Source organism: Strigops habroptila, chromosome Z, assembly GCF_004027225.2.
Source record: "Strigops habroptila isolate Jane chromosome Z, bStrHab1.2.pri, whole genome shotgun sequence".
Classification (NCBI taxonomy): Eukaryota; Metazoa; Chordata; class Aves; order Psittaciformes; family Psittacidae; genus Strigops; species Strigops habroptila.
Window position 1 is genome coordinate 55,174,321 of NC_044302.2, and position 16,715 is coordinate 55,191,035.

General features: G+C 39.8%; 1 protein-coding gene across 1 annotated transcript in view; it reads left to right on the top strand.

The window, feature by feature from the left end:
• Window positions 1–7,269: 7,269 nt before the first annotated feature.
• The window catches only part of AUH (AU RNA binding methylglutaconyl-CoA hydratase), a 115,525-nt gene continuing 106,079 nt past the window's right edge, over window positions 7,270–16,715 (top strand). Inside the window, exons 1-3 of the mRNA XM_030511892.1 lie at window positions 7,270–7,543; window positions 15,575–15,642; window positions 15,740–15,827. Of these exons, the coding sequence (XP_030367752.1) occupies window positions 7,327–7,543; window positions 15,575–15,642; window positions 15,740–15,827 (373 nt within the window). The 5' untranslated portion in view covers window positions 7,270–7,326. The remainder of the gene's footprint in view (window positions 7,544–15,574; window positions 15,643–15,739; window positions 15,828–16,715) is intronic.

The window sequence follows — 16,715 nt, forward strand, 5'->3', positions numbered from 1 at the left end:
CTGTGGACAATATTAGCCTCACATTCTGGCTTGGAAATCTGGTTTAGGTTTTTTAAAGTCTTCCACTTTACTGAAGTGATTAGATACATAAACCCTTTTTTTGCCAGCAGGGCTGAGAAGACACAGTTTACTGTGCTGTGCTTAGCAGATAAACCATACTTCACAGGGCATAAGGTAACTGGAAAGTAGTTTCATCTTCCATACACAAAGTGTATGGAAGTGACATACACAAAAAGATACTATCTAGAAAGAAATGTTAACCATGACTCTGAAGACAGGCTAATTTTTGTAGATAATTTTTCTTTAATGCCTAATTTTCACAAATTGCAAAAACTGATTCCTAGATGAGATTCTAATTTTGAGGAACTACAAAAACATGTCTTTAAAGAATGTTAAGGAATCAGAAATATGAAAACTGTTGTGCTGGAAACGGCTGTTTACTGGCATTGGTGAATAACTCTGTTTTCAGTCTGTGCCTAGGCACATAAAATACTAGCCACTTAGTATATATTTTTCTCTTATTTTCACATACCAGTTGCTAGGTTCATTGCTCTTGATCTTAAGGATCTTGTTTTCTTACATAGACAAATGACTTAAATGGAGTGGTTAAGTAAAAATGGGTTACGATAAAACCATTTTAACAAAACATAGAGTCCTTAGCTTACGTAGATGCTGAACCATCTGTATCCATTCTTGTATCCACGTGAGATATGAAGACTGTGAGTATTTAACTTTTTGTTCTGCCTTGGAAATTTGGGTCACAAGGTCACTCAGATTCTTTTATATTAGAAGAGTTCTTATATAGGACAGATAAGCTTTCACTGAAAATGCTTATTTAGCTTATCATACTGTCTTAATGCATCAATATGTAGAGGGTAAAGAATGCAGGAACATACAGCTAAGGTTAGAATGTAAAATATAACCTAGTCTAATGAAACTGAATACAAGATCAAAAAAGCCCCCACTATTTTCCCCATATGGGGTGAAAATGAATATGAGGCATTTCTTAGAATGAAATACATTCAGCAGATCTCTGCATGACATACTGTTAATCATAAGAGACTAAAAAGGAAAAGCAAAGAACATAAATACACTTTACATCATAATAGCTTACAATTTATCTTCAAGTGATTTGTCCGTAATGTGTCATATTTTTCAACCAGTAACTATGCAATGACTTTCTTGAAAATTGCTGCAGCTTTTACAAAAAGGTAAATAGTATCTTAAACTTCATGTATTATCTACAGTACATCCACTGTAAGCTCAGTTATTGTGTTTAGACATAAACCACCTAATGGGGAAAAAAAAGAAAAAAAGAAATTAGCTGAACAGAAGGGAAATGTAATTATGCCATTCAGAAATGTAACATACATCTGAACTCCTGGCTTGCTCATGAAGAGTAATAAACAATTACATCTGACAAAAACAGTCTATGAAGTGCTGTTGATTTTTCTGTAACATTTTATGGCTTGAGCAAAAAGACCAGATTTCTCTTATCTCCTAGTATGGACCTGGATTTCATGAAAAATGTATTGCCTCTAGATAGTGCAGAGTTTCTTTGTAAGTTCTTTTCACTAGAAATCACATTACACCAGGACAGAAGCATTAAAGTATTTTTCATCTCCTGACTGTAATGATGACAGTCATTTTTGTTTCATTGCAAGTTCTACTGAAATATCCTTTACTGCTTTAATTCAAAAACTTTTAAACAAAACAGTATCCAGATGAATTGCCCCTTTATTTAACCAAATACTTATCTGGACAGAAACCCCACTCTCTGTATTTAGATATTGTTTTTATTAAATTAGTAATTCTTTGTTCCAAAGTGCTTCCTTCTCTGGGCTAATAACTAGTTCTATTTCATTCTTCTAGATAGCATAGATTTGACAGGATTGTTTTACTGCCCCCTTAGCAGCAGCCCAGGAAGCTTTTTACCACATATACAGGCACCCACCCTGATAAAATTGGTAAATTTATTTCCTACTACAATTTCATATCAACTCTCTTAAATCAAATGCCAATTACAGCAGCAGTGTTCTACTCGGTTTTTGTGCTTCTTGTGCACCTTTCACTGTCTCCCCTATACTACATGAGAGCTCGCCTTCTCAGTTGTCAAAGCAAAGATCCTCTAAGATACAGTTAACAATAAAGTTGGCTCTGGAGTTCTTCAAAAGGATACAAAGATGGAAGGGGAGTATTGCTTCACACAAAGGCTTGTCTAGAAGCCTGATCACGAAGAAAATAAACTATTTTAACAACATTTATAAATAGCTGAGCAGAATACATTCACTTTAAGAAAAGTATTCAACGATGTTGCAGTTTGATGGCAGTTTGCCTGAATGCATCGTTATTTAAACAAACCGGTGAATATCTGTTCTGTTGAGCTACTTCAAAAACACAAGAAAGCTTTTTAAAAGCTTTGGCAAAAGGAGACCTATATTGCAATCAAAGACTTGGTGTTGTAATTAGACACAAATATCTCAATTTTTAGCAATCCTCGCTGTTCGTCAATTCTCTATTCCCACCATCTTTGCTTACACTAAACCCCACAGAAATAAATACCTTTTTTTCATGCCCTTTCAGGGTAAACTACATGCCCTGCCCCAAAAGAAAACATTCTATATATTTTTCTTACAGAGTGTCTGCCAAATTCCTGTTATAAGTACCTAAGGCCCTCCTAAGGCTCTGATCTTCCAGTATTGAATGTTTGTAGGTCTGTGGCAACTACTGCCAACTTACCCATGCAAGAGGCCTTGCTCAGCACGTTTATGTTCCTGCAATTGTTTTAGCATTCTGCCTTGGTTGTGATCTGCAAAGAATGGGCAGACAATGTGGTTTATTCTGTGTTCCATGTCTGGGAAGCAGGTAAGTAGTAAGCAAGTAAGAAGTCCCTTGTGTAGTTGGCTCAAATATGCCAGGATGAACTACATCGATCCACTGCAGTTGTCTCCGTTTTCAAGATGCAAGATCATATGCACAAATAAATGGGGTTGCCATGAACGCAAAACCTGTCCTTTGCTCCAAAGCACGAGTGACACACATGTACATTTTCAACAATACATGTTGGAACCATGTAACAACTGCCATGTAAGCAAACTTGTAAGCATACTCAATTAGGCTGAGTTTAGTAAGAATAATTTCTGAAGAGAAAAAGTAAGCTCTAAAATCATCATATATCTTAGCATTATAACCTCAACACTGCACTGAGCAGAAAGAAAATAGACAACCTAAGGAAACAGCTGCCTGCAAAACATAGTGAATAGGCGTGGTGCCAGAAAAGGAACATGCTGTGCGTGCTACATGCTTAATAATACATAACAACAACGGACTTTTCTTCAGCAGCATCAGGGTTAAAAGAAGATCAAAAAGGCTTTAAAAAAAAGTTAAAAATCCAGATTGGAAATGCAAGTGTGCTAACCGGATAAATAATAATCAGAAAAATTGTGCCATTAATAAAAAGGCAAGATGTGAAAATTAAAAGAGACAAAAGCTCCTGGTGGGTGGTGTGAAACCGAAACCGCCTTTATAAGCCAACTTAGAGAGCAGGTAGCTAAATGGATCTTGCTCTTAAATATCAACAGTCACTTTACGGAGACAATTAATTTTCAACTTGCAAGAAAGACAAGTGATTCAGCTTGAAAAGCCAAAATTGCGTGCTTCATTTTTCCCTAGCACGTGTTCCCTTTCCACTTTGGTTAGATGCTGCCACCAATGTGCTCATCCAGGAAAAAAGAAACTATTCATTGCACCTCATCTACATGCACAAGGTAATAAAATCAAAGCAATTTAGAACCAGCTGAGATTCCTTTCCATCCTTAATCCTGCTGCATTGTACATACTGTCTGTACCTTTTAATTGTCACTGTAAAGTAGCATATTAGGATAGCTGTTATTTTTCTGTCTCATTTCAAATGTTTTACTTGTATTTTTAGTAATACTGGATGCCTAACCAAACATCCACAAGTACTTTGACCCTCCCTAGTTTTAGGTACCTAATTTAGATCTTTAACTTTAGAGGCAACACTCATCCATTACACTTAGCTAAGAGTGAGATTGTTCCTCTAGAAAGTGAATCACGGCAGGTGCCCAGCACTGAAGCACGTGGAATAATGTTCTGAATAAACTTCTCCACACTAACCATGCAGCCATCTTCCCATTTCTGCACATATACACTGTGTTGCCTAAGTTGCAACAGTACTGTATCAAAAAAACAGAAAAAGGATACCACTCCCCCCCCGCATTTCCCTCCCTTCCAACTTATCTCAAACAAAAGCTGTGAGCAAAGCTAAAAAAGCGGCTGCACTTTTCCCTCTTTAGTCTCAGTCGGGTACACTGTGAGAACCTGCAACCTGATGTGAATGGGTTTTTCAGGGTAATTTCAAATGTAAAATTAATTACGGTGAAGGACCTTCAAGTTTTTTCCCTTGGATTAGATTATGATTGAGTGACCATATCAAAAGTTAGAGCCGAGTGCAGAGAACTGCTGAGCTTTTTCTCCATCTACACTGGTTCTACTTTCATTCATGCTCACATTGCTTCTCCGGGCATAAGGGAGGCTGAGTCAAGATTTATACAGTTGTGCTAAATCAATTTATTTTACCCATCACCCAGTATTAATACTTGGATTTCTGTGTGCAGCAGGAATCAGGTTACCAAACAATGTCATATGCTATTCAGGTTGTTACTTAACAGTTTTGTTCCAGATGCTCCATTTTATTTTTCTTTTTCTTATTAGGATAGATGGTTAAATAATAATTTGCATTGTCAATATAATTTCCCTCTGTAACTAAATGTGCTTTCCATGTACTACTTTGACTTTAAAGCTGTGTGGTTAGAACTAAACCTCAGTGAAAAAAACCAGCAAGAGAATATGGAAAACTTCACTTGCATCCAAAAAGTCCTGATTCATGCTTGTACGTCAGTGCAATGCGAGGAACTAAATACAAGGTATTACAAAATGCACTGTAGTATTAAATTACCAAAACAAAACACACTTAGACAAGTATTGTGCAGTTTTAAACATTTATACAGAGAGACACAATTCAAAGAACAGAATGGCCCACTGTAGCTGGCATATTTACATCTCTTGTTGCCAAAAATTTAAAATTTCATTTTTTAAAAAACATTTACTCTGTAGCTTGCAAAAAATCTTCAAGAGTTCTAACTTTGTTATGTTACAATGATAGTTACATTACCACTCTTCACAACTATTCTGCTTTCAGAAAACACCAAAGAGGTAATTGGAAATGGAAACTTTTTATATAGCTGTAAACATGCCTTAGCAATGTAGATGTGCGAAACTGCAGAAAAAGTGAATAGAAATTAATTTTCACTTCTTATGCTAAGAAAGTAAAACCAAACAGTGATGGTGTAAAAGAAAATTGTACTTCTAAAATTGTTTCAGCTTTAACCATGACTGTGGGTGCTTTTACAACAGATGAGGCTGTTCTATTGGACTTGATTCCATATGCTGGCCTCTGCTCAGGAAAGCGTTTGCTAGTCCTTGAGTCTGGGAACCACTGCAAATGACACCACATCCGTCCTCAGTTTCAAGGGAACGTTATGGTACTGTAGTGAATCTAGTTCTGCTTTTAATGTCTATTTACCTTATTCTGTGTGTTTTAGAATGGTGCTGTCTCTGTTTCTGTTGACATAATTGGGTGTGGCATTTCAAAATTTATTCTCATAGAATAAAATGTTCTTTGACTGTGAACAAAATTTCCAGGTCAGGCATTCCTTATTCCTTTCTGCTGCCAAAGACTTCAGCATACTGCAGGCACTATTGGCACAGGCTGCTAATCACAAGCTATAGTCCTATTTAAATAGTAAAATATAATAAATGCAAGGTGATAGTCTGCCTGTTTCTCCCCCCACACTTGCCCTTCATGGTGCTCTATAAGAACAAACAGGTCATTATCTTTAGACTTTCATTTCTCCAGAAGGAAAGCAGGGGAGGACCTGCTGAGCAACTGCATGAAGGAGAGGAATGCAGTAGCTGCCTTTCCCAAACACCAACCAAAATGGCTCCATCTGACCCTCTGCTCTGAAGTGGAACAGTTCTGTCCTCCTGAGTAAGTAACACTCAGTTTTGGAAACGACGGGATGTGGCTAACTGGCATGTTTTCAATTCTCAAGGCCTAATTCTTCCAAGTTAATAAACTTGAAGAAGACAAACTTCATAGCTTTTCAAGTCTCATTACTGTCCTAGATTAACCACAGCTGTAGCAACCTTTCCCAAGTCCTGCGTAAGGTGTCAAGTGAACTTCTCTATTTAATATATATACTCTGGCTGATGTAAATGTTATGGTATTGACCATGGATAGGTGAAATTCCACCGTCCTGTTGCAACAGGTCATAGTGGTCTTGTAACATTTAAATTTGCAAATAAAGATGGCATTTATCTCTTACCTCCACCTTTACTGCTTACATTGCTTGACTTGCTTCATGTCGGTATGCCTGTCAGCATGCATGGACAGTAAGCAGACCTCATGGCGGGGTTGCTTACACCACTACGCTCAGCTCTGAATATCAGGCCCTATTAGTTTGACCCTTACTTTTGCAAAGAGACAGATTAACTTGGAAAGCAATGGAGTGCTTAGAAAGAAGAGGGTGGGCATAGAGCAAGGGGGAAAAACCAAGCCAGCGGCCTTTTATCTCAGTGTGCAGAACCAGGTGCTACGTGGTGTCGTGGTTTAAACCGAGCTGGTAACTCAGCACCACAGTTACGCCATTGACCGTCGCTGATGTGCTCAGCGCTGCCGCCGTCGCCAGGCCTGGGCACGGCTGCGGTACTTGAACAGAAGTGAGCGCAGAGGAGCCCGTACACGCTCACTCTGGCATCACAGCACCTGGGTGTGTTGCCCATGAGGTGGGGTCTAGGTAAGCTCACCACAAATGGATATGCTGGTGACTGTCACCGCCACCAACAACTCTCACTAAAACTGAACAGCGGTGTGAGACTTTTCCATGTCACAGTGGATTTCATGCTGCGTGTCCAACATCCTGGATCTCTCCCAGCTAACGAGCCTTTCCTCACCACCGGCGGCTGGGAGAGCTGCGCCCGGCCCGCTTGACGCCACGGCCACTACCGTCAGGCCAGGCCAGGCCAGGCCAGGCCAGGCCCGGCCCGGCCCGGCGCCGTCCGTCCCGTCCCGCCGCCTCCCGCGCGCCCACCCGCAACCAGCGGCACCCCAGCGGCACGCAAGCAGCGCGCAGGGGCCTCGCGCCTCGGCGGCGGGAGGGGGGAGGAAGGAGGGAGGCGGCGGTCACGTGGGCGGTGGGACCGGGGCCGGCGGTCGCGAGAAGCTGCGGCGGCGCAGGCAGCAGCATGGCGGCAGCGCTGCGCGGCCTGGGCCTGCTGCAGGGCCGAGTCAGGCTGGCAGCCGCGGCCGCCGCGACCTCCTCCCTGCGCCGGCCCGGCCAACGGGCGCCGGTGCGGGGAGGCGCCGCTGCCGCTGCTGTCCCCTCGGCCGGGAGGAGCTACGGCTCCGAGGCGAAGGAAGAGGAGGAGCTGCGGATCCGCTACCTGGATGACGAGCACAAAGGTAACGAGGGGAAGGTGGCGGCGGCGCGGCCGGCCCTCACCCGCTGTCCCGGCTCCGGGGTGACCCCTGCGCGCCGCCGCGGCACTGTGGGGCGGCCACCGCGGTGGGGCAGGGAAGAGGAGGTCCCGGGGGAGCCGCTGGCGGGAAGGGAGCTGCGAGTCCTCCTCCTCACCGTGGCCCGCGGCTTCGTCGCAGGGTGCGGGTTGTTGCCGGTGTGGCAGCTGCAGAGCTGGGTCAGCTTGGACTCTGCTCCTGGCTTTTCTTTTTCAGTGTGCCGCGCTGTACATACTCGGTGTGTACCCCCTTCTGAGCGGGCATCGGTTGGCCACTTTAATGGGAGAAAACGAAGTTTAGCAGCAAACTGCTACAGTCGTGCTGCTTACCACACCTGTTATATGTCTGTGTGCAGGGCAGACAAGGACACAGAAGTTGTGTCAGCCTTTTCTGTTCTGGAGAGTGTGGCTTCAGCACTCTTGCTCATCTCGTGTTGCTTTCCTAGTAGCCATCTTAGTCTCCTTGTAGTGCTGCCAACTGCTGCTGACCTTGCTCTGCTCAGCTATGCCAAGAGTCTCGTTTTAATGCACCTGGTTAGACAAAGAAAGAGAATCCGTGCTCCAGAGTGATCAGGAACCAGTGCATCACAACATGGACCCTTTGTGCTTCCTCTTCTGATTTGGTGCTCAGCACATTTTAGAGGTGTTCTTCCTTTGAAGGTGTTTCATCTCCCTTGGTGTTTGTCACTTCCTTCCCACTTAGAATCATAAACTAGTTAGGGTTGGAAAGGACCTTAAGATCATCTAGTTTGAAGTCCCCTGCCATAAGCAGGGATTTGGGTGCAGCAGGGCTAGGAATGGTGGGGAAACAGTAAGTGCAAGCTCCCTTCCTGAGGATTATATTTTTAGAGCCATGATGCTATACCTACTTTTATGGAGAGGGCCATAGCGTAGAGCTCTATTCAACTGCAGCACATCATCTTTATGTGGCTACTGTGTCTTGGAGTAACCATATATTGAGATGTGCAGTTCAGTTTGTGTCTTTCAGCATGTTAACTAGGTTATTTTGGACTTGCTGCGAATTCAGGCAAGCACCTGTGAGTTGAGTATGCATATATATAGTTTTGTACACATATGCAGGGAGGAAACTTTAAAACTTTGAATTTTAGTGTGATTCTTTTTCGAAGAAGATGACTCTTTCAAAAAAGAACTGAGGTTCTGCTTTCATCCAAGCAGAGGTTTTTCTGTCACTGTTAAGGGTCAGTAAAGTTGTTGATATCAAAAGAAGCGTGACCAGCAGGTCAAAGAGGGTGATCCTGCCCCTCTGCTCTGCTCTCGTGAGACCCCACTTGGAGCACTGTTTGCAGTTCTGGTGTTCTCAACATAAAAAGGACATGGAGCTGTTGGAGCAAGTCCAGAGGAGGGCCATGAGGATGATAAGAGGGCTGGAGCACCTCCCGTATGAAGACAGGCTGAGAAAGTTGGGGCTGTTCAGCCTGGAGAAGAGAAGGCTGCGTGGAGACCTCAGAGCAGCCTTCCAGTATCTGAAGGGGGCCTACAGGGATGCTGGAGAGGGACTCTTCATCAGGGACTGTAGTGATAGGATAGTAATGGGTTTAAACTTCAACAGGGGAAGTTCAGGTTAGATACAGGGAAGAAATTCTTTCCTGTGAGGGTGGAGAGGCACTGGAATGGGTTGCGCAAAGAAGCGGTAAATGCTCCATCCCTGACAGTGTTCAAGGCCAGGTTGGACAGAGCCTTGGGTGTCATTGTCTAGTGTGAGGCATCCCTGCCCATGTCAGGGGAGTTGGAACTACATGATCTTAAGGTCCTTTCCAACCCTAACCATTCTATGATTCTATGATATAGTCTGATCTTGAAATCCACTTCTGTCCTAGTGATTGTTCTGTTCCCAATTCTTTCAGTTCCTTTAAGACATACTTTTTTAGTCCTGTTTTCTCAACCAGCTGTGGAACTCGGAATTAGTTTTAAACATCAATTTTGTGTTTTAAAGATTATTTTAAATCGAGGAAGAGGCAAGGCAGGAGCAAAGAAGAGTTTGTGAAATGTTGGTTTATTTTGTTTTCTGTTTTTTGTTTGTTTTGTACTTTTCCAACAAGTGATAGAAGATACTTGAGTACTACCCAAGATGGTGATTTTTATTACACAAAACCCAATAGAATTAGGCACTATGTTCCAGCTGTTAAATCAGCAAAGAATCATTGCTTTTGTAATGTTATGAAGGTGTTTTGTTGTGCGTATTTATCCTAAGTTCATTGCTGAGTGTTTTTGAGGCAGATACTGTAAGATCAGTTGGGCAGAGAACTGAAGGAGATTTTTGAAGAAAAAGTAGAGAGGTAGCTGAAGTTTTGCATGTCAATAACCTGCCTGGTTTTATTTTTTCCATTGAAAAAATCTTTATGAAGTTATTTTTTCTTTCCTTCTCAGAATATACATCTTTGTTAAATGTGGCATTAAAAATGCTCCAAAACAGGGAGATAGCATTTGGAGTGTTAAATCAGCTGTAGCTATCATAAAGAAGGATTCAATCAATCAATTTTTAATTCATTACTTTTTTTTAGGAGAAGGTATTTTCTTTGGCTTTGCCTTTGAGAAGAACATAGAAAAAATACTGTTTGCTAATAAAGGATAAAAACAAGGGCCTACAGTTACGCCTGGAGGATACATAAGTTTCCTATGCCTCCTTCAGCAGCACAAAGAGCAGACCATGTTTCTGTGAAAGAAACATGTCTCTGCTTCCTCTCCATAACTGGTACTGCTCACCCTCCACCTCGCCTTGTGTGACAAGTTTGTCTGCCTTTATCTTACATCCTACAGGCTTACAGCCTGTAATAACCTTGCTGCATTAGGGCATTAACTCCATATTAACTTCCTGTGGTCTTTTTCACTCTTCTCTAACCTACCATTCCTTTTTTCACCAGTTCATGTTCTAGACCTTCCCAGGTGTGGTTCCAGTGCTGTTGCCTCATCATACTCTTCCATTACCTACTTCTTGACCACACACAGAGACAGATCTAGTCTCTGTGACTACCTTTTATAGCGCACACATTCTTATTTATGCTGTGGGTATGCCTAGTGTTTCTGTGCTACATGGAGAAGGTTGTATTGTCCAGGAGCTGTTACAGCTGAGGATGCTGGGGAGGCAGGAAAACTGAATGTAGCTGCCTCGCATAGAAGCATGTATTTTGTAGCTCTAGACAGATCCTTCCCTGCAGGCAAAGTAGCAAACTGTCCGGCTTCGTAACACTTTCACTTGATTTGTATACCACATTTTTGGGAACTTGTTGAACATAAAGTGAGACTATATTTGAAAGGGCCAGTTATTAAAATTTAAACTCAACACTCTCCAGCTTCCAAATTTGAACTGAACTAGAATACAAAAGATGTGAGATTTTTGAAGAACGTGATTGTAAACCGCCTGTGTATTCTGAACAACATGTTGCAACTTGTATAGCTTTTCATATCAGTTTTCTATGAGTGTAGGCGAATGTCAGTGAATTAGTATTTTTCAATTAAAGGCATATCTTTTACTTTTTTTGAGTTTCTAGGGCTGAGATATACTACAGCTGTTGACATTTCAGAACTTTTAGCCAAGTTGCATTAGTGATCCCATGACAAATTTTAATGAACTTAAGGCTTTTGCTCTTCAAGTTACAGATGGAATCAGGAGAATTCTGATTCTCTGAATTCTGATTCTGATTCTCTGAATCTCTGCAGTCTTGACTCAAGTATTGTAGTGTCACTTGCTGGAATGTGATACAAATATTTGTAAAATTCAGATTTTACACTAGAATGACTCTTTGTGCTTATATTTTCCGGCTGGTTTTAGTTCAGAGGATGTAAGACAGCTTTTTGTCATCCTCAGTTACAGTTTTAACATACATAGAATAGGCAGAATGAATGCAGTCTCAGTTGGAGTTGTTTGTTCAGATGTTGGAAACTGATCACTTCCCTTCTTTTATTCTCTTTAAATAAAGCAGGGGTAAGCAGATGAGATGTACTAATTTAAGAAATGCAGGAAAGATTTTTAAGTGGTGTTCAGAGATAAAAAAGGTGCAGCTATGGGATTTCGAAAAGTGTTTTGGCCTTTGTTTTAAAAATACTGCGTAGTATACATCTGTATGATTTTGCACTCAAATACTTCTTGATAAGGCGATCAATGGAAACTACCAGAATTGTACATGATACACCCACCATAGATTCTTGTTTTGCTTGAAAAGCTATTCTATAATAAAAAGCGTCTAAGTAAACTTGTCTACCTTGGTTTCTCTCAGTACTTGAGATAAGCTTAAAAATAGCTTAGCTCTCTTTGATTCTTTCTCCATTTTTCAGTGCATCTTTATGTTTTTTTTTAGTTATGAAAAGGTACATTTGAGTAGATCATTCGTGTGAGTATACTTAATACAAATAAATATATTGCCATAAGTACTTTCTATACAGATTTAGTGAGTCTTTCTAACTCAGACAAAATTACTAATGAGTGTAAAGATAGGATTTATGTGTAAGTAAATGTTAAATGTGTTCCCACCAAACATTGAAAATAAGTATTTTTTAAAAACTAAGAAGTACAAGATAAACCAGATAAAAATCATAATTTAAAGTAAGATTTCCTGTGTGCTGATATCAGCTGTAGTTAAACCATTATCTAAACACTTCACTTAAATTGGTCTGCACTGTTTTGTACAATATAGAAAGAAATATGACCTTCTCTCTCAGCAGTTTTAAATAATGATAGCATCATGTATTTTTGCTATCGCTCTTAAAGTACAAGAACCTTTCAATATGAACTGCATGTATGCAAATCCCAAATTTATTGTACTCTATGAAATGAGGGTGTTTCTGGGAATTTACAGGTGTTTTGAAGCTACCTTTTGTATAGGTATATGTCTTTATCTTACTAAAAGACATTTTTGCTTTTATTATATATGACCTTCATATAGTTTTCTCTTAAACATTAAGAATTATATCACAGGCAGCTTATTCTTTTGACAGAGGTAACTTATAAGCACAGAACATATTGTATGTTTGCATCTGCTTTTCCTCTGGTGGCTGGGTAGGCAAGTAGTACACAGGGATATGACTGCTTCTGTTAGACAGCATCCAGAGTCATCATAGTCCCTCGGAGAGCCTAGTTAATAGGGTAAAAGTTAGTTTTTAATATGTGTATGTAATTTTTAATAGATACACATTATTTGCTGAAGAGTCTTATGAAATAATGTGGAGATGTGGAGATGATTCCTGGGAAAACGATGGAATTAATATTGAGTTTGGCATTATGTGAATGCTTATTCTTTCTTAGTATATAGTATATTATTTCTTAGTATATAATATAATAATTACTATTATTTCTACGGATACATGTCGATGAATGGGATGATGACTTTTTTTGGTGACTTTGAGTGGGTTCTTAAGGTGTCAGTAGTTTCCTTACTGACTAATACATTGGGAAATCTTCCTGAATCCTACTGCAGTATTAAAAAACCATAAGAATTTGTTTTAACATGCTCAGGTACTATAGTAATGGTGTATTAGAACAAAACTGGCTCAAACAAGAATTCAAGAAATGTCTTCTTGTATATATCACTGCAATGTATAGTAATCTTGTAAACGTTTTATGCTTTTCCCATTGCAGTTCTTGCTTCATCTTTTTTTCCTGTTTAAGAAACAGAACAGCTGTGTGGGTGTCATCTGTATTTACCTATTATTTGTCAGGAGAGGGAGGCAGAAGTGGTAGATTTATGACTTGATATGGCACTGCTAAGAAGAATCAATTTGCATGATTTGTCATCAAGGATCATCCCTTCATAGGAAAAAAATATTAAATGTGCTTTAATATTAAATGGAACTTCCTTCTGAATGCAGTAATATTGGTGATTGAGCCACAGTCTTTGGGCTCCGATGGGGAGAATTAAAATACAAGTGAAATTAAGATTTGTCATTGCCGTTGAAAAAAACATGCTTCTGAAACTGACTTTATTTCTCAATTGAAGAGCAGTTCGGGATGATAGCATCTCTAGTTTATTCAAACCTTGGATTTGCAGGGCGCCTTACAGTTTAAAATCAAAGCCAGGTCAAGTGTCTTTTTTTTTTTGCTTTAATATGTGGTGCTGCTTTTGTCCAGTCTATTTGTGTTGAACATGTGGAATTTTTGAATTTGGAGTAGTCCTCCTGAAGGATAAATTGTGACAGTAGAAGAAGAGTGCTACGGCACTACTCCTGTTTGCTTAACAAAACATAAGCAGATTCCTGCATAAGTGCTGAATAAGGATCCTTACAGGCATTCCTAGATGAATACTTCCAATCATGGGAATGAACAGGTGGGAAATTTAGGTTTACAGAACAAGGGAATGAAGGTCATTTGCATTAACCAGGCTCCTCTCCCATTTTAGGAGCTATCTATACATGGCGATTGATTGTACCCTGGGTGCAAGCAGGAAGCATGTATGTTCTATTACTTGGGTTTAGCCATTTTTATTTGAATCTTGAGAGTGGTAGCTTGCAAATGGAGGACTTTGGTTTCAAATCGGTAGCTGCAGAAGGAGCAGGAGCCCTCTTTAATCTCGTCTTGTGTGTGTGCATGTGCACGTACATGCAGGAGGAAGAAAAGGAAGGGGAGTGGGCTAAAGCACTGATGGTTCAGCTCTTTTGGAGGACAGGTTTCCCTGAAATAAAAGAAGTAGTAGGCACTGAGATGACAAGACAGACACCCTGTGGAGGCTACGAGAGCCGTTTTACATAGAGTCATAGAATCATAGAATAGTTAGGGTTGGAAGGGACCTTTACAGGTCATTTAGTCCAAGCCCCCTGCAATCAACAGGGATATCTTCAACTAGATCAAATTGCTCAGAGCCCTGTCCAGCCTGACCCTGAATGTTTCCAGGGATGGGACGTCTGGATTGTATGTGCAAAGCTGAGTGGTGAAGTAGCAAATACCTAGGCAAATACTGAGTTTGTGGAATTTCCACCTTTTTTTTTTTTTTTTTTTTTTTTTTTAATATATCTTGTAGATTTATGGCAATACTGTGGGCATTTTTGTTTGAGGTAGAGAGCCCCCCTTTTGTCTTTCATTCATCATCCCTGTTCTAGTCTTTTGCCTTTCTTCTCTTACCCCTGCATTCTCCAAGTAAAAAAAAAGAAAAGGCCTTGATAAGGCCTTACCTGGGCTGCATCCATATAATAGGACTGTGTGCTGGTGTTTAGAATTCAGGGAATTGTAGTATGTTCAGGAAGTAATTGTCTAAAAGATTGCTGTAAGCTTGGAAAACTTACCAAGATAAACTTCTCAGAATTTTCCTGTTTTATAATCATGCCCGTTAAGATGAGGAGGGTGAAATAAAGACAAATGGTGTTTCTGCTGCAACATTCCTACCAGTGCATGTGCAATAGGTCAGTGAGATAAGTGATCTCTAACTGGGCTAAGGGAGCTGTGAATGTGTGATTGGAGCTGTATACCAAACATTGAGCGCAGTTTTTGTGTGTTGGGGGAGCATTATTACATATATTTTCCCTTTTAAACAAAAGATCAGGTTTCCCGTTGGTAGCGTTCTTTCTGTGTTTGTGACTTCCACTTACCTGTATCAGAGTTGCTAGTCTTAGCTGTGGTAGCACTTCTTACTTTAAGAATTCTCCGAAGGCAAGCTGTCTAAAAAGGAAACCAAGTGCTTTACAATTAAGTATCTTTTCCTGATTGCATGTCAGCACTTCACATGCTAACATGAAATTTATGCATGCAGTTGTGTAATTATACATTCAGCCTTTGTAAGCCCTGTTTCCATATGAAGGTATTAGGGCCATACTTTCATTCTTAAATAAATGTAATTTCTATTGAACACAGAACTTTTTAATGTTGGAAAGTGTAACTCAATTTATTTTCCTTCCGGAACTCAGTATTTAAGTGATTACACTAGCATTTTTTGCAATCCTCAATGTTTTTTCTATAATTTCAAAATAATAGTTTACATAGATAATATAGATTTCACTACATTGTAACAATGATACAATTTTTCTTCCCCTCCAGGAATTGTGGTGCTTGGATTAAACAGATCTCATGCCAAGAATGCACTTAGCAAAAATCTTTTAAAAATGGTAAGTTAAAATAATAGTTTTTAGTATAAAGGTGAAGTGTTGGAATTAAGCACTTTAAAAATTATTTGGTTATTCCCCTTCCTCCTTTTCTCTGTAGATATCAAAAGCTGTGGATGCTTTGAAATCTGATAAGAAAGTACGAACTGTTATATTCCGGAGTGAAGTCCCAGGGATATTCTGTGCTGGTACGCAAACTTCATTTTCCAGAGAAGCTGAAAATCTGTGTCTCATATTGCGCAAAAAAAGGCCCAGATTCCAAGGAAACAGGTCTTTCGTGTATATTCATCTCAGTAGCAAACAAAATACTTTGTATGATTTTCCTCCGTTACTAAGAAGAACCAAATACCAGTTTTATTCTTTCTGTGTCATAAAGTATTTCAAAATAAGTAACAGATTATTCATGATGGTGGAAAATTATTTGATTGAGCTCCTAGAAAGTCTTGCGTGTGCTTCAGAATGAGGACCAAATAATGCTAGAGGCCATATAAAGAGGCTGTGTAGGAAGCTGTATCAAAACTATATTTTAAACACATTGGAATTAACTTTTAATTAAAAAAACATACTTAAAATGTATTATGAATGTAACTGTCACTGCAGGCTGAATAGTTTTAAAAATACAGTAAAAAAAACCCAAACCCAAACCAAAAAAACAACCAAACCAAAAAGCACACACCCTAGCTCACATACCAAGCAGTACATGTGTCTTGCCAAGTGCTCAGGAAAACAAAAGCTCTCAACTACCAAACACTGGGAAACAGAATTTGTCAACATGTCAAAATCAATTGAGGCAACTGTCTTTTGTGGATATCAAGTGAATAGTTTCCTTATTTTTAGATGTCCCATCCAGTTCTTACTTTGCTCAAACTTAATTTAAATCTGCTTGAAACTGAAAACAGAAGTCAGTTTCCTCTTTCTAACATACAAATAGAACTGTCAGAAAAGATCAGTTCTAAAAATCTTTCTTTTCTGATCACTTATGAAGCCGTTAAACTTGCTAGCCACACATAACGTAGTTAATTCAGATTTAAATGCAAAATAGTTTTTACAGTTTTTATGTATGTAACATACCTAAG